The 14,396-nt window shown below is 70.9% G+C and overlaps 2 protein-coding genes across 6 annotated transcripts in view; one reads left to right on the forward strand and one right to left on the reverse strand.

Annotated features, from left to right (window-relative positions):
• Positions 1-1,743: 1,743 nt before the first annotated feature.
• Positions 1,744-11,565, reverse strand: RHOG (ras homolog family member G). The gene is made up of 2 exons (XM_075742708.1): positions 11,224-11,565; positions 1,744-3,125 (listed from the first exon to the last, which is right to left on the reverse strand). Exons 1-2 carry the CDS (start codon positions 11,527-11,529, stop codon positions 2,511-2,513), a joined length of 921 nt encoding a protein of 306 aa, XP_075598823.1. The 5' UTR covers positions 11,530-11,565; the 3' UTR covers positions 1,744-2,510.
• Positions 11,566-13,608: 2,043 nt separating this feature from the next.
• Positions 13,609-14,396, forward strand: part of STIM1 (stromal interaction molecule 1) — a 98,516-nt gene continuing 97,728 nt past the window's right edge. For 2 of the 5 annotated variants that reach the window (XM_075742740.1, XM_075742741.1), the window contains exon 1: positions 14,086-14,346. In XM_075742740.1, coding sequence (XP_075598855.1) covers positions 14,238-14,346 — 109 coding nt within the window. In that variant the 5' untranslated portion in view covers positions 14,086-14,237. The other 3 variants (XM_075742739.1, XM_075742736.1, XM_075742737.1) reach the window with 3 other exon arrangements.

Below are 14,396 nucleotides of genomic sequence, written 5' to 3' on the forward strand. Positions count from 1 at the left end.
CTGCCTGGGGCCTCAGTTTCCCTCTGCCCTGAGCTGGGGGCTCCTGCCGGGGCGGTGGGGCCATGGCAGAGCCCTGACCTCATTGCAGCCGGGTCGGGGAGCAGCTGGGAGGGAAACAGCCATGAGCTCATCCCGCCACTCTGGGGCCAGGGCAGGGCCGCATCCCGCTGCCTCTCTCGGCATCCCGCCCCAGGGTCCCCCCCTCGTCCCAGTGCCCGCTCCTCCGCCGTACCCCACTGGGGTGGCACCTCGCCCACTGTGGGGGCTGCAGCCCCTGCCTGCACCCTGCCTGCACCCTGCCAGTCCTGGGCACGGGGGTCTAGGTTGGTGCCCTGGCAGGAGATCTCCGGCCAGCTCCTGCCCTGGCCATGGGGACATCCCTGCTGAGGCACCCGGGGCGTACAGAGGGTCCCCCAGCAGCGCAGGGCGTCCCAGCCAGGGAGGGGCCTGGCGCTGTATTGGCCCCCCCAGCTCTGCCCTGTGCAGCCCACACCGGGCACCCACAGCTCTGCCGTCAGCGCTGCCCACGGAACTGCTGGGGTGGCACAGCCCCTCAGGCGCCGGCGACCCCGCCTGCAGCCCCAAAGGAGGGACCCCCCCCCCCCGCCACAGCACAGCCCCCCTGGACCATGGTGGGGATGAAGGTTGGATCCTGCTGCCGCAGCGGGAGCCGGATACAACCTCACAGGACCGTGCGGTGGGAGCAGGACACAGCCGTGGGGATCCCCCGTGGAGGGAGCAGGATTCGGTGCAGCCGGGACCTGCGAGCCCACCGGCGACGAGCCAGGGCCATGCCCCAGCATCACGGGCTCCCAGGCTGGGGGTCCAGGGGGGCCACGCTTTGCGCTGGGCCCTGGGAGGCTGCGGCAAGGCACGGCCGTGGGAGGGGGACAGGGACAGGACGCAGCCAGAGCCACCCTGCCTCGCGGCACCATCGCCCACGCCAGCCCCTGGCTCCGGCCGGGAAATGGCAGCAGGGAACAAAGGCGGCTTGTGGCGGGTGCCGGGTCTCTGCCCTTCCTGCAGGAAGGCCCCGGGGCCAGACAAGGGGCCCGTGTGTGCGGCAGCGGGGGCCCTGCCAGGCCTCGCCAGATCCGGCCGCCGGCCAGCACGTGCCGGCAGCCCGCGGGGGCTGGCGAGGGGGCGGCGAGTGCGGCCAAGCAGCCAGGGCTGCTGCCGGTCCCTCACTGCCGCCATCGTCAGTCTCGGCTGCGGGATCCGGGGTCTCCCAGGACACCCCAGCCCCCGGGCACAGGGATCCAGGACTCTGGCTTCTGCCTGCAGCTCTGGAGTGGGGCAGGACAGGGCAGAGCCCGAGCTGGGGTGGCTGGGGACTCCCAGGGAGGGCCCCCCCCGCAGCCCCCTGTGCCCATCCCCGCAATGTCCCCATCCCCAGCAATGTCCCCATTCCCACCCCATGCAATGGCCCCACGGCCACCTCCTGCAATGTCCCCCGCAGGGGAGCTCAGCACTGGCCCCGGCTGGGCATGGGGGTGGCCGGGAGTCAGGGCTGGCCATGGCAGGGGCACCCTGGCCTTTCTCCGGCTGGAGCCCCCCGGGGCAGAGATTCCCCCCCCCAGGCAGCAGCGCTGCTGCGAGCACCCTCGGCTCAGCCCTGGCAGGGCGAGGGGTCCTGGCCCAGCTCGGGGTGGGAGCACCCGTCCATGTCCCTCTGGGGTGGCTGCGGGGGTGTCCCTGTGCCCGGGGAAGGTGGGCGCACGCAGGAGAGCACAGGAGACGGGAGCCTGGGCAGTTCTCTTTATTTAAGAAGCATCATCTCAGGGAGCGGCTGGTTACAGGCGAGTCCTGCTGCCCTGCGGAGCCCCGGCACTAGCCGGCATGGGAACACGCTCCTCCGGCAAAGCCTGCCGGTAGTGCCGGCTCCGCTCTCACCGGGGATGGATTTCCCTGGCGCTGGGCCCAGGCTCGCCCCAAGCACCCACCCGAGAGATCCCCGGCGCAGCCACCAGGACCCCGTGGCAGGATGTGGCCGTGCCAGTGGGATGCTTGGAGGCGGCTGAGCGCCAGGGCTGGCACAGAGGGGCCGAGGACCTCACCCCGTGCCCCCGTTGGCACAGGGGCTGGGGCTGGTGGGTCCCCATGGGGTGCTCAGGGTGGGGGTGGCAGGTCCCTGTGGGGTGCTCAGGGCAGGAGGGGGGGGACGGCCACCCCAGGCATCCCCTTCTCAGGAAGCGTTGCTCTGTGCTGGGACCGGAGAGGCATCACCCAAAAGCAAACGCTGACAGCCAGGGCCGGGGTGGGGGTCCCGCGGGGCTGGGGGAGCCCCGCTGCCCCCGGGGCGGACGGCCAGTTAGTGCAAACAAGGTCTGTATTATTAAAGCTGGCGGCTTCGGGCTGGCAGCCCCGGTCCCGCTGTCCCCGGGGGGGCAGCGAGGCTCAGGGAGGCACCGGGCGGGCGGGGGGGTTCTGGCAGTGCCGGGCAGTGTCTGCGGGGGCGGCGGGGCCAGGGCAGGGGCAGGATCGTCTCTCGCTCGTCGCCAGCAGCCCTGTCACAAGAGGACACAGGGCTTCTTGGGCTTGGCCGGGACGGGGTTGAGCACAGCCCTCACCGCCTCGGTGAAGACATCCTTGATGCCCTCCTGGTTGAGCGCCGAGCACTCCAGGTACTTGACGGCGCGGATCTGCTTGGAGAGGCTGATGCCTTGCTGGGTGGTGATGGGCGCCTGGTTCTGCTCCTTGAGCCGCTTCATGGTTTCGGGGTTGTTTCTCAGATCCTTCTTGGTGCCGACGAGGAGGATGGGCACGCTGGGACAGTGGTGGCACACCTCCGGGTACCACTTGTGCTTGACGTTCTCATAGGAGGGCGGGCTGGCGATGGAGAAGCAGATGATGAAGACGTTGGTCTGGGGGTAGGAAAGTGTCCGGAGGCGGTCGTACTCCTCCTGGCCGGCCGTGTCCCACAGGTTTAAGTTAATAGTCCTGCCATCCACCGTGTTCTGGGCGCTGTAGTTGTCGAAGACGGTGGGGATGTACTCCTTGGGAAAGGCGTTGGTGGTGTAGCAGATGAGCAGGCAGGTCTTCCCCACCGCCCCGTCGCCCACCACCACACACTTGATGCTCTGCATCCCCACGGCTCGGCGTCCCTCGCGTCCCCCTTCAGCAGCCTGCGGGGAGGGGAGAGGGTCAGGGGAGGGGGACGCGCCAGGGCTGGGGTCACCGTGGTCCCCCCACTCGGACCCCCTGAGGCCAGAGGGTGCAGAGGGGCAGGTCACACTCGGTTCACCCTCCATCCCGCAGCCTGGGTGAGCTTCCCGGCCAGGCGCATCCCCCCGGCAGCCCCCGCAGTCACAACAACCCAGAGACCCCCCGACGGGGAACCGCATCCCCTGACCCAGGGCAAACACGTGCACCACCACGGCTGGCACGCACGGGGACCGCATCGTCCCCAGGATGGTGCTCCCAGGACAGCCAGGTAACACGCGCCCTGTGTCGTGCCATGCTGTGAGATGCTGTGCCGTGCCGTGCCATGCCGTGCTGTGCCGTGCCATGCCGTGCCTCCAGCCCAGTACGGGATGGAGGGCAGGAGGCCACCTGCAGCCAGGGGCAGATTTGGGCTGTGAGAGCGCGCGGGCTGCTGCCGTGCACCCCAGCCCCGGTGCTGCACATGCCAAGGGGCATGAGGCTGGTCTGGTGCCGGAGCTGGACCGGAGAGCGGCTGCTGGCACGGCCCTTCGGGGCTGACGTCCGCTCCGGCAGCTGTGTTTATCCCTGAGCCCGGGCGCATTTCCCCGTTTGCCTTCCTCAGGTTCCCTCTGCAATTGCCATTAAGGGCCACATCCTGCTCCCTTTCCTGCTGCAGGCTGGAGCCGGGCGGTGCCGAGCCCAGCCGAGGCACGGGGACACCGCACGGTGCTGGGGTGGGAGGGTGCCCAGCCGTGGGGTCAGGCTGGGGCCAGCAGCCCCTTTCCTTGGCTGGGTCCAGCCGTCGGCGCAGCGGCTGCCGGACAGGATTTATCGGGGCTGGAGGGTTATCTCAGCCGGGGCAGCGGCTCACGTGCCGCAGCGCTAGGGAGGGAGCGGAAGCACCGGGGATGCTGCATCGGCCCAGAGCCCCGGGCTGGGGGGACATGACCCTTCCCCAGAGCCGCGGGGCTGGGGCAGCGTGGCTGGGGAAGGGCGAAGGGGCCGTGCCCCCCGCCAGAGCCCCTGCCGGCCTGGACCCTGCCCCCTCGGATGGGGAAGTCGCTCTTCCTCTTCCCGCCCTGACACCCGGCTTCCTGCCCGTGGCGGGGCCGGGTGTGCCGTGACCCCCGCCCTGCCTGGCTCCCTGCCTGCACCGCTGCACCCCCGGGTACGGGCAGGACGAGCAGGAGTCGGCCTGAACCCCGCCGAGGCCACTTGGCAGTGCCGTGCCTCAGTTTCCCCACTGCAAAAGTGCTTCCATGGTGGGGGGGAGGGGGGATCCCTGGGTCTTCAGCCTGTGAACGGGACGGCAGCAGCGGGGCCATCGCAAGCAGCCCCGGCCGCAGGCAGCGCCTGCCCGCAGCAGGAAGCCAGCAGGCCGCAGCAGTGCCGGAGCTGCTCGCAGAGCGCGGGATCCCGGGAGGGTCACAAATAAACGCCTGGCCGTCGGCCTCGATTTTCTCCTTGCTTTGGTGGCAAACGCAGCCCAAAAGGTTTCCTCGTACCGGGGGGGCCCAGCAACGGTGCAGGCAGGAGGGTGGGCAGCAGCAGGCAGCGGGACCCCCGCCGGGGTCTGCAGGGCTTGGAGCTACGGCACGGGGCCGGGGTGGTGGGAGCAGGATCGGTGCGGTGGGAGACCGGGCTTTCAGGGCTGCGCAGGGACAGGCACCCTCCCCGGGGCTGTAGCTGCCCCCCCACTGTCACCGTACGGCGCCGGGGAGGGGACACGGGGGCGCAGGGGAGACCCCAGCACCTCGGCCCCCCCGGGGTCCCGCCTGCCTGTGGGGGCTGCCCGGCTCAGGCCAGCCACCAGCTGCCCTCGGTGCCCACCGCACCCTCATTTCTCGTGGGGTGCCGCCGCGGCCCCTCGCCCACCATCCCCACAGCCCCACCCAGCACCCAGCCCCAGCCCCGCTGCATCGCACCCGAACGGCCCCGTGCCGGCACCCAGCCCCGGGCGCCCTGCTCACCCCCAGCCACGGGGTAGGGGGGGACCATGCAGACGCAGTGGGGCCACGGGAGCCGTGGGGTGCCGTGGCCCCTCTGTGCTGCAGCCACCCCGTCACTTTGCCCCAGGCTCGTGGGGCGTGGGGGGACCCTGGGGCAGCCCCCAGAGCAGGACACAGCCGCCACCCCCCCTATTGCACCACGGCGGGGACCTGGCTGAGCTGGTTGGGACACATCAGACCCGGTTTGGACCTCGTTCCCTCTCCATCCCCCACGAGACTTGGGGGGGCGCAGACACCCCACTTGCCTCAGTCTCCCTCGGCCCTTCTGGGGCAGCTGGCAGCGCCGCAGCGATTTTTTTTTTTTCCTTTTCTAATGAGATTCTGATGAGAAGAGATGGCAAAAATAAGAATTTTGCTGGAAAGCCACTTTTGTTCACGTTTTAGATGGAAATTCTCTTCTCTTCCCAGGCCAGATGCCAGCAGGCGCTGGGTTGCTGGGGGCCGGACCCGGCCGCTCCCCGGCCAAAATAAACCCAACCTGGGCTTTGCTTTGCGAAAAAAGCAAACAAACAAACAAAAAGTCTTTCTAAACCCCAGCCTTTGGTTTTCTTTGCAGAACCTTCCTTCTGTGGGCCCTGGGGAGCGGCCATGTCCCCAAGGACCCCGCAGGGCAGGGCGGGAGGTGCACCGAGCGGCACAGGGCTCAGCTGAGGGGGGGGAGCAGGAGCGGGGGGTGGGGGGAAGCGTGCGGCAGGTTTAAAACCACCCAAACCCGGGGGTGCGGGAGCTGCGAACGGCGGGTGCAGCGTGCTGGCTGCAGGGACGTCACTGGGGGGACCCAGCCAGGGGGTGCAAGGGGGTACAGGATGCCATAGGTGGGGAGGGCAGGGAGGTGGAGGGGTCCTGGGGGGGGGGTGAGGGGCAGCACCCTGGAGCAGGAGCCACCTCGAGGTATCGCTGCACCCAAGGGTGCTCCATGAGCCCTCAACGAGGCACGCAGCCCCCTGGCACCCCCAGGCTCCAGCTGTCCCCAGCGCCCACGAGCACCCCAAGGTCCCCGGTGTCCCCACGGGCACCCCATGGTCCCCATAGCTATTTGCATGCTGGGCAGCCATCCTGCGGCACATGGTGGGGCTCAGCGGAGGGTCCCCGCTGCCCCCAGGCAGGACCAGCTGGCTGGCGGTGTGACACCGGGGGATCCCCCCCCCCTCCAGCTGCGGCAGCGGGTCCTGGGTGCCAGCCAGGGTCACCCAGCTGAGCTGGGAGTGACAGGGGTCCCAGGTCAGGGGGACACGGGGGCAGTTTGCTGCCCCGAGAGGCTGCCGGGGCACCCCAGGGAGTACTGGGGTCTCGGGGACACCTCGCCGGCAGAGCAGCCGGGGGAGACGTGGCCGGAGCTCATCGCTGTCTATGAATAGCCGGGGGAAGGACACGGGCCAGAAGAGCCGCTGGAGCCCCAGGACAACGTCGGCGGATAGGCAGGAGCCAGCCCCGGTGGGGGACGCGGGGAAGCCGCCACGGTCACAAGTGGGGTGCGAGGAGCGGCTCTCCCGGGGCACGGGGACGAAGCAGTGCTCCTGCCTGCAGCTCCCCATCCCTCGGGGAGAGGGGCGGCCCCCGAGCACCAGCCACAGCCCCGGGACAGTCCTGCAGTGGGACATGGCACGCCGGTCACGCCGAGCTCAAACCCCGCACCCCCAAACCGGCCGTGGGGCTGTGGGCACCCTGGGGTGAGCTGGCACCCAGCAGGCACCCATCCCCATCCCCGGACAGGCCCGGGCCGAGTCAGCGGAGCTGCTAAGGAAGGGGACAGGGTGCAAGTGGAAACGCTCGTGCCCATGAGAGCATCACTGCTACAGGGAAAGGGGGTGACGGAGGAGGCAGTGGGCCACTCTCCATGACCCACGGCCCCTGGAGCTGTGACACCCCAGCGTGGCCCGAGGCTTGCCCCTGGCAAGCAGCAACCGTGGGTGCACACACTGCCTGTGGAGGGGCCGTGGCGGGATCCGGGTGCTTGCGCAGGACCGTGTTTGCTCTCGCCATCGCCGGCACCACGGGCACCGCCGGGTGCGGGGCCAGGGCCAGTGGCACGACAAGGGGACCCGCAGGCATGGCCGTGCTGCCTCCATGCTCTGGGCGAACTGCTGGCTGAGGAGGGGGCTCGGTGCAGATGAGCCAAAGGCCCACGGCCCGTTCTGGGTGCCAGGGAGGGGGGCATGCTGCTCCTCTGCCACACCAGCCCGTGCAGCCGCAGCCCCCGGGGCTCTGCTCCCCACAGCCCCTGCCAAAGCCCTGACCCTCCCTCGACTGCCTGGGGAGGGTGAGGGGTGGTGTGGGGACCACCAGTGTCCCTGACCCACAGCCACACGGGCTCCAGCCCCCCGGCCCTCCCTGTCCCCCACCACAAGACACAGGAGGGGAGGCGGGAGCTGTGCCGAACGGGGGCCAGGACCCCCCCAGCGCCAGGCTGGGGGCTGCACGGTGGCATCCCTGCAGTGCCAAGCAGGGCCTGGAGGTCACTCGCAGTCCCCGCAGCACCCCGACACCGGGGCACCCGAGGGTCCCGCAGCCCACAGCCCCCAGACGGCCCGGCCCCTGCCCAGCACTGGGTGAGCGCAGCCTCCCCACCCTGAGGCACTCGGACAGGATTTGGGGTGCTGGGGAGAGGGCGCAGGTGGGCGAGCGGCGCTGCGGGTGATGCACCATGACCTCCCCCCGATCGCCACCCCCCGGGACGGGAAAAGCGACTCATCTCTTCTTTAGCAGAAAAGGGAAGCAAAACCCGCTCTCCATCTCTCACAGTCAGGGCATCCCCCCGCTGGGTTTTTCCACCGGGGGAGTGGAGCAGCCGCCCCCATGGGCTCCCCTTCCGCTGCCGGCCTGGCTGGCCCCGGCCCCACAGCACCCAAACCTGACCAAACCAAACCAAACCAAAGCGTGCAGCGCGGGCTGTGCACCCTGCGCCCCACACCACGTACCGTGCACCACACACGGTGCACCCTGCACCCCACGCCGTGCACCACAAACCATGCACGGCGCGCTGCGCGCAACAGCCCCCACATCACACACAGTGCGCGGCCCACGCTGTACCCCACACCGTGCACCCCACAGCGTGCGCCGTGCACCCCACAGCGTGCGCCCTGCACCAGGCACCCTGCGCGGTGCCGGCGGGAGCAGAGGCGGCAGCGTGCACGTCACTGCCCGCGCTCGCGGGTCCACCCTGGACAGACGGAGCAGCTCAGACCGACCCGGGGCTGTGGGGCTGGGGCTCAGCACCTGGGATCGGCCAGGGTCGCTCCTGCTCCATGGGGAGCAGCACAGTGTGGCCCCCCCCCCCGGTGCTGCCACCGCCCCAGTGGGCAGAAAGAGGAAACTAATAAATTCTATAAATACCGAGCAAGGACCCTGTGGGGCCGAGCGCGCCAGCCCGGCATGCCGCGGGAGCGGTTTCTGCCACTGCTGTGGCGGGGACCCGGTGCTGGCGCAGCTGAGACGGGGTCCCCGCTCTGCGGGACGTGCCCCAAGGAGCACTGTCACCGGTACCCCCGGCTCTGCCCCAGGGCTCTGCCGTCGTAGCTAAAATAACTTCCATGCTGAGTCGAAGGATTTTGATTTTCCTCATTTTCCAGCTGCAAGCTCGTCATGACTAATTTCCTCATTTTATTTCCCTCCCGGGCCCATGAGCTCCGCTGCCGGGTCCCGCTCTGCCCCTCGGCACAGCCGTGGCTGCTCCCTGCCCTCGGCCTCCTGCTCGAGGTGCTGCCAAAGCCAGCAGCACGGGGGCCCGGAGCTCCGGACCCCCCCAGGGTGATGCTGCAGGAGCAGCCTCTGACCCGCGGCCAGCCCTGGGCACTAAACCCCCTCCCGGACCGAGCGTGGGGTGGGACCAGCATCGGCCAGGGCTGCTCCCGGTCAGACACGGTTGCCTGGGACAGACGGAGGGATGGACAGAGGGATGACGATGGATGGATGGACGGATGGAGCCGGCCAGGCCATGCTGCTTGGCCTCAGGGTGAGAAAGCAGCCCGGCATCGCTCACACCCACAGCGGAGGCGCGGCCGAGGCGCAGGGTGTCAAACACACCAGCACTGGGCCAGTTTGTCACCACTTGACTCTACAGTTAAACCAAAGCCCCGGGCGCGGGATGCCCGACCCCTGAGCACACACCACACCTACACCCGCTGACCGGCACCACTGCTGCCACGAGGTGTGCTGGCCTCAGGCACCTCCCGGCATCACCAGAAACACCCCTGCACCCACAGGTGCTCCCAGATACACACACCCCTTCCCGGCCACCCACGCCCCGTGGTCCCAGCACCAGCCCTGCCGCCCACCCCAGCCAAAACACCCACCGCAGCTCAGCCCCGGCAGCGAGGGCTGGACAACATCGCCGCGTGCCACCACCGGCACTTTGGCAGCTTCTCCTTCCACTGAGAAGAGAGGAGTGGGCCCAGCAGCCCACGCACCCACCCACGGAGCCGTGGCCACACCGTGCCCCCTCCCAGGGGGGACGTCTCTCCCAGGCGCTCGGGGACCCATGGGTGCCCCTGCTCTGCAGCGAGCCGGCAGTGGGATGGCACCGAGAGGCACCGCGAGCCAAACTGAGAGCTGGTCCCAGTGGCACAGCACATCCCCCGCTGCCCCACGCCAGGAGGGGAAGGGAAGGGAAGGAAGGGAAGGCAGGGCAGGGGAGGACAGGGCTCCCCAAAGCCTCTCCCGAGGTGACCCCAGGCCCAGGCGGGTTTCACAAAAGTAGAGTCACGGGGCTGCGGCACAGTCACCATCTCTCGTCAGGGGTGGCCCTTCAACAAGTGTCCGCCACAGCCAGCCCCCCCCCCGGGGGACAGCCCCGTCACACAGCAGAGCTGCCCGCTCCCCTGCTGCACCGTGCCACCCCCACACCTCCCAGCACACTGCAGTGTGGGAGTGCACGGCAGCGTGAGCGCTGCCGCGTGCGCTGCGGTGTGCGATGGGCACGGCAGTGCCAGGGCTGCAGCGTGCACCGTGGTGTCTACGTCGTGTCTGCTGAACACGTGTTGCAGCACCTCTGTTGCAGCGTGTTGCACTGTGCGAGAGTGTGTGCGAGTGACGTGCGTGTTGCAGTGCGTGCAGTGTTGCAATTAGTGTTGCAGCGTGTATGTGGTGTGCAACGTGTGTTGTAATGAGCGTGTTGCAAGGTGCGTGCAGTGCTGTGCATGGCAATGTGTGTGTGTCTGCAATGATGCGCGGTGCCGTGTGTGCAGTGCCCCGCAGTGTGCGGTGCTGTACCTTTCAGCGGGTGCAGTGTGCGGTGCAGAACCCCGCAGGGCAGGCGCTGGGTATTGCAGTGGGGTGCGTGGTGCGCAGCGGGCAGTGCAGTGGGCACAGGGTGCAGTGCAGCGAGCAGTGCAATGCCCCGTGGCGCGTAGTGCAGCCCATGCAGCACCAGGCACGGCGGGCACACTGTGCAGTGCCCTGCAGCTCATGCAGTGAGACCGCTCCACGGTGGGGGGGGCAGCGCCCGGTGCAGGCTCAGTGCGGTGCCAGGGCAGTGGGGGCAGTGGGGGCAGTTGCAGTGGGGGCAGTGGGGGCAGTGGGGGCAGTTGCAGTGGGGGCAGTGGGGGCAGTGGCAGCGGGGGCAGTTGCAGTGGGGGCAGTGGGGGCAGTTGCAGTGGGGGCAGTGGGGGCAGTGGGGGCAGTTGCAGTGGGGGCAGTTGCAGTGGGGGCAGGGGCAGTGGGGGCAGCGGCCCCTCGGAAACGGCCGGGCCGGTTCTGTCCCCGCTCTGTCCCGGCAGCTGCCGGTCCCGCTCCCGCCCAGAGCTCCGCTCCCGGGGCCGCTCTGCTGGGCGACTCGGGCCAGCGCCTCCGGCACCCCGGACCCGCCGGTAGTCCCGTTATCCGCGGACCCCCGGTAGCCCCCGCCCCGCTCCGGGCGGGTCCCGGTACCGGCGCCTCTGCCCTGGCCCCGGCGGGCGGCTCCTCCCGCCGCCCCGACTCAGACCCCAACCCGGACCCGGTCCCGGCCAGGACCCCCGGCAGCGGGATCCCCCCCGTCCCTCTCCGGGTCCCACTGGATGTCCCTGTCCCGGCAGCGGGACCCAGCCCCCGCCCGGCGGAGACCCCCGGCGCGGCCCCCCGGCCCCGCACTCACCCCGGGGCATGGCGCGGCGGCGGCGGACGCGGGGCTGGAGCAGCAGCAGCAGCAGCAGCAGCAGCAGCGGCGGCGGCGGCGGCAGGAGGAGGAGGAGGAGGAGGAGGAGGAAGTCTGCGGCCGCCTCCTCCCGCCGCCCCGGGCGGACCTGCGAAGAAACTTCCCCCCGCCGCGCCCGGCCCCCGCCCGCCCCGCCGCTTCCTTCCTCGGCCGGGCCGGGGGGCTGGGGGCCTTCCCTCGGGACGGGCACCGGGGTCGGCGGGGGGGTCCCCGGGGCGGCTGCAGCCCCTCTGCGCCCCTCGGCATCGCCCCCAGCCCGGCCCCGGCCCCCCGTTCCCCCGGGGGCCGCCCCACCCGGAGCGGGGTCCGGCTGCCGCCCGGAGGAGGGACGGGACGGGGAGCGGGGGCTGCGGGGCCGGGCTGGGGGTGCGGGACCCCGGGTTTGGGGGTGTGAGGGCCGGGCTGGGGGTGCAGGAGCCCCCCAGTCTCCAGCGCCAGGCTGTGGGGCCGGGGCCCGACAGAGGCTGCGGCAGGTTCGGGGCAGCACCCCGAGCCCCGCAGCCCCCTGGAGCCCCGCAGCCCCCAGGACGCGCCACCCCAGGCGGGGGTCCGGCTCCTGGTGCTGGAGCTGTGTTGTCCTCCCCCAGGGCCACCGCAGAACAGGGACCTGGAGCCCCCCGGGGCCGCGCTGGGAGCAGAGGCCTTGCCCTTCCCTGGCCTGCCTGGCCCCCGCGCTGGCACCCACCCGCTCTGCCCCACGGCTGCCCCCGGGTGCAAGAGGTGCCGAGGGGTCCTGGGTGGCAGGGATGGGGCCAGGGACAGGCTGGGGTAGGCGACTGCCAGCCCAGGGGGCCGGTTGCTCTGGGGAAACCTTACCTCAGGGGCGGGGGGCTGCATGGGGGGCCGAGGAGGGAGGGGAGCCCGCACCGGCCATCCTGGGCTCCCTGGGGACGTGAGAGGGAAGGCAGGCAGGGGAGAAGGCAGCCCCTGCCAGAGGGCTGCTGTCGGGGTCTGGGTGTGGAGGGGTCGGGATGGGGGGGGGGGGGGGGAACAAGGGCCACCCCGCTGCACCCCAAGGGGGAACAGCAGGGTCCCAGGGCTGCTGCAGGGGCAGACCCCCCCCCAGCATGGCCTCATCCCGCTGGGTCAGGGCCAGAGGAGCGCTGGGTGCCACAAGGGTCCTTGCAAGGGCCAAGTCCCCCAAGCTGGGGGTCCCCACAAGGGACAGGTTCCCCCAGCAGCCTGGCAGCACCCAAAGTCCGTGAGGGTCCCTGGCTACCCGCCCTGGGGCAGGGGGGTCTCGTGGGGGCCAGGCTGTTCTTTGGGGAGCGAGCGGGCCTTGGCCCCATCCTCATCCCGGGGTGTGCTGGAGCCACGGGGGCTCTGCAGGCACGGGACCTTCCCCCAGGCCAGCGTGGAGGAGCGGGGCTGGGACCCGACCAGGAACCCTCTGCCTGGAAATCAGTCTGGCAGCTGCCTGCGGCTCGGGGCAGCCTGGTACCCCCCGGGCAACCCCCTGTCCTGCGTCCCCGGGGCGGTGGTGCGGGGCACTGCCCGGCTGACAGGCTCCAGGGGCCAAGGGTGATGCCTCCAGGGGCAGCGGGGCTGGAGCGGGAAGGGGTTTTGCTTCCGGGCCGGCGGCCGTGGAGCTATTCTGGGGCCGGATCCGATCCCTGCAGGGAGCTTTGCTTTTGGCCCCGGTGCCCAAGGAAGAGGACACGTGAAACCTTGGCCCCTGACCTCCCCGTCCCCTGCCGCGGGCTGGCGGGCTCCGGGCGCTGGCGGCCGTGTGCCCCAATGACGCTGATGGTGCCTGTCCAGCGCCAGTGAGCAGCGATGCCGCCAGGAGCGTGTGGCCCCGGTGGGGTGCTGCAGGTCTCGGGGGGTGCCGAAGCATGGCAGCCTGGGCCCGGCCGTGAGCAACTGTGTGCTTCAGTGTCCAAATGGCTCTGTCCTGACAAGCCAGGGTGCTCTGATGAGCCGGGATGCTCTGATGTGTCGGGGTGCTCTGACGAGCTGGGGTGCTCTGATGTGTTGGGGTGCTCTGACGAGCCAGCATACTCTGACAAGCTGGGGTGCTCTGACGAACCTTCCCCGGGGCTGGAGGCAGGCGGTCTCCGGTGAGGTCACCCATCCAGGCGTCACACCCGGCCGCCCCTGCTTAGCTTCCGCGCCGCGCCAGCGGCCCGCGCCCAGCCTGAGCATCCCCCCCCCGCGTCCGCCAGAGGTCGCTGTGGCTCAGCGGCGGGCGCGGCGGAGCCCAGAGGCGGGGGGGCGAAGGGGGCGTGGCCATGGACCCGCTCCTGATTGGCCGGGCGGTGGCGGGGGGCGGCCCCGCCCCGCGGAGGGTCTCGCACGGCGACGTTTGGCTCCGCCCCCTGTCACCGAACCGTGCGGCGTCGGCGGCGTCAGGGCCCGGTGCGCAGCGGGACGCGGGTGCCTGGAAGAGACCACCGCTGCGGGGGGGTGCGGGGCTGTCCCGGGAGAGACCGCGGCGCGGGGGGGGGGGGGTGTCCCGGGAGAGACCGCTGCTGAGGAGGAAGGTGGGGGAAGGAGCGGACCGGGGAGAGGTTATGGGGGGGGGGGGGAGGCGGCAGGGTTGTCCCGGTAGAGACCACTGCTGAGGAGAGGGGGGGCAGGGTTGTCCCGGTAGAGACCACTGCTGAGGAGAAGGGGGGGCAGGGCTCTCCCGGGAGAGACCACTGCTGCGGAGGGGGGGGAGAAGGCTCCCCCGGGAGAGACCACTGCTGCGGGGCGGGCCGGGGGCAGACCCCGGGGCCGTTTCCGGGGGCGGGCGGGGGCCGAGGGCAGCGGGAAGCCGGGCCGGGCGGCAGTACCGGAAAATAACCCACGGTCCCTCAGCTGGTGGCGGTCGCAGCCCGCGCTGCTCCGGAGCGCCCAGCCCGCTGCGGCGGAGCCGAGCCGAGCCGAGGTGAGCGGCCGGGCCCAGCGCCGGGGGCCGATGCCGAGGAGGAGCTGACAGCGGCGGGGGAAGCGGCGAGGCAGACGCGGAAATGGATTTACGGTCGGGAGTGGCCGTGTGGGTCCTGTGCGGCTTCCTCCTGCAGCAGGGCCGGGGGGAGCGCTCCCCCGGCTCCCACCTGGACGAGACCGCCATCGCAGGTGAGAGCGGCCTTCCCGGCGGCCCCGGCCCCGTTTACCCGCGGCCCCAA

This window comes from Balearica regulorum, chromosome 1 (genome assembly GCF_011004875.1).
Source record: "Balearica regulorum gibbericeps isolate bBalReg1 chromosome 1, bBalReg1.pri, whole genome shotgun sequence".
Taxonomy (NCBI): Eukaryota; Metazoa; Chordata; class Aves; order Gruiformes; family Gruidae; genus Balearica; species Balearica regulorum.

Bases quoted from the DNA above. Each gene is read 5' to 3' on its own strand.
- RHOG (XM_075742708.1), bottom strand. From the start codon at position 11,529: ATGCCGAGGGGCGCAGAGGGGCTGCAGCCGCCCCGGGGACCCCCCCGC. The intron at 3,126-11,223 runs GTGAGTGCGGGG...CCCTCCCCGCAG, and splicing joins CCGCCGCGCCATGCCCCGGG to GCTGCTGAAGGGGGACGCGA.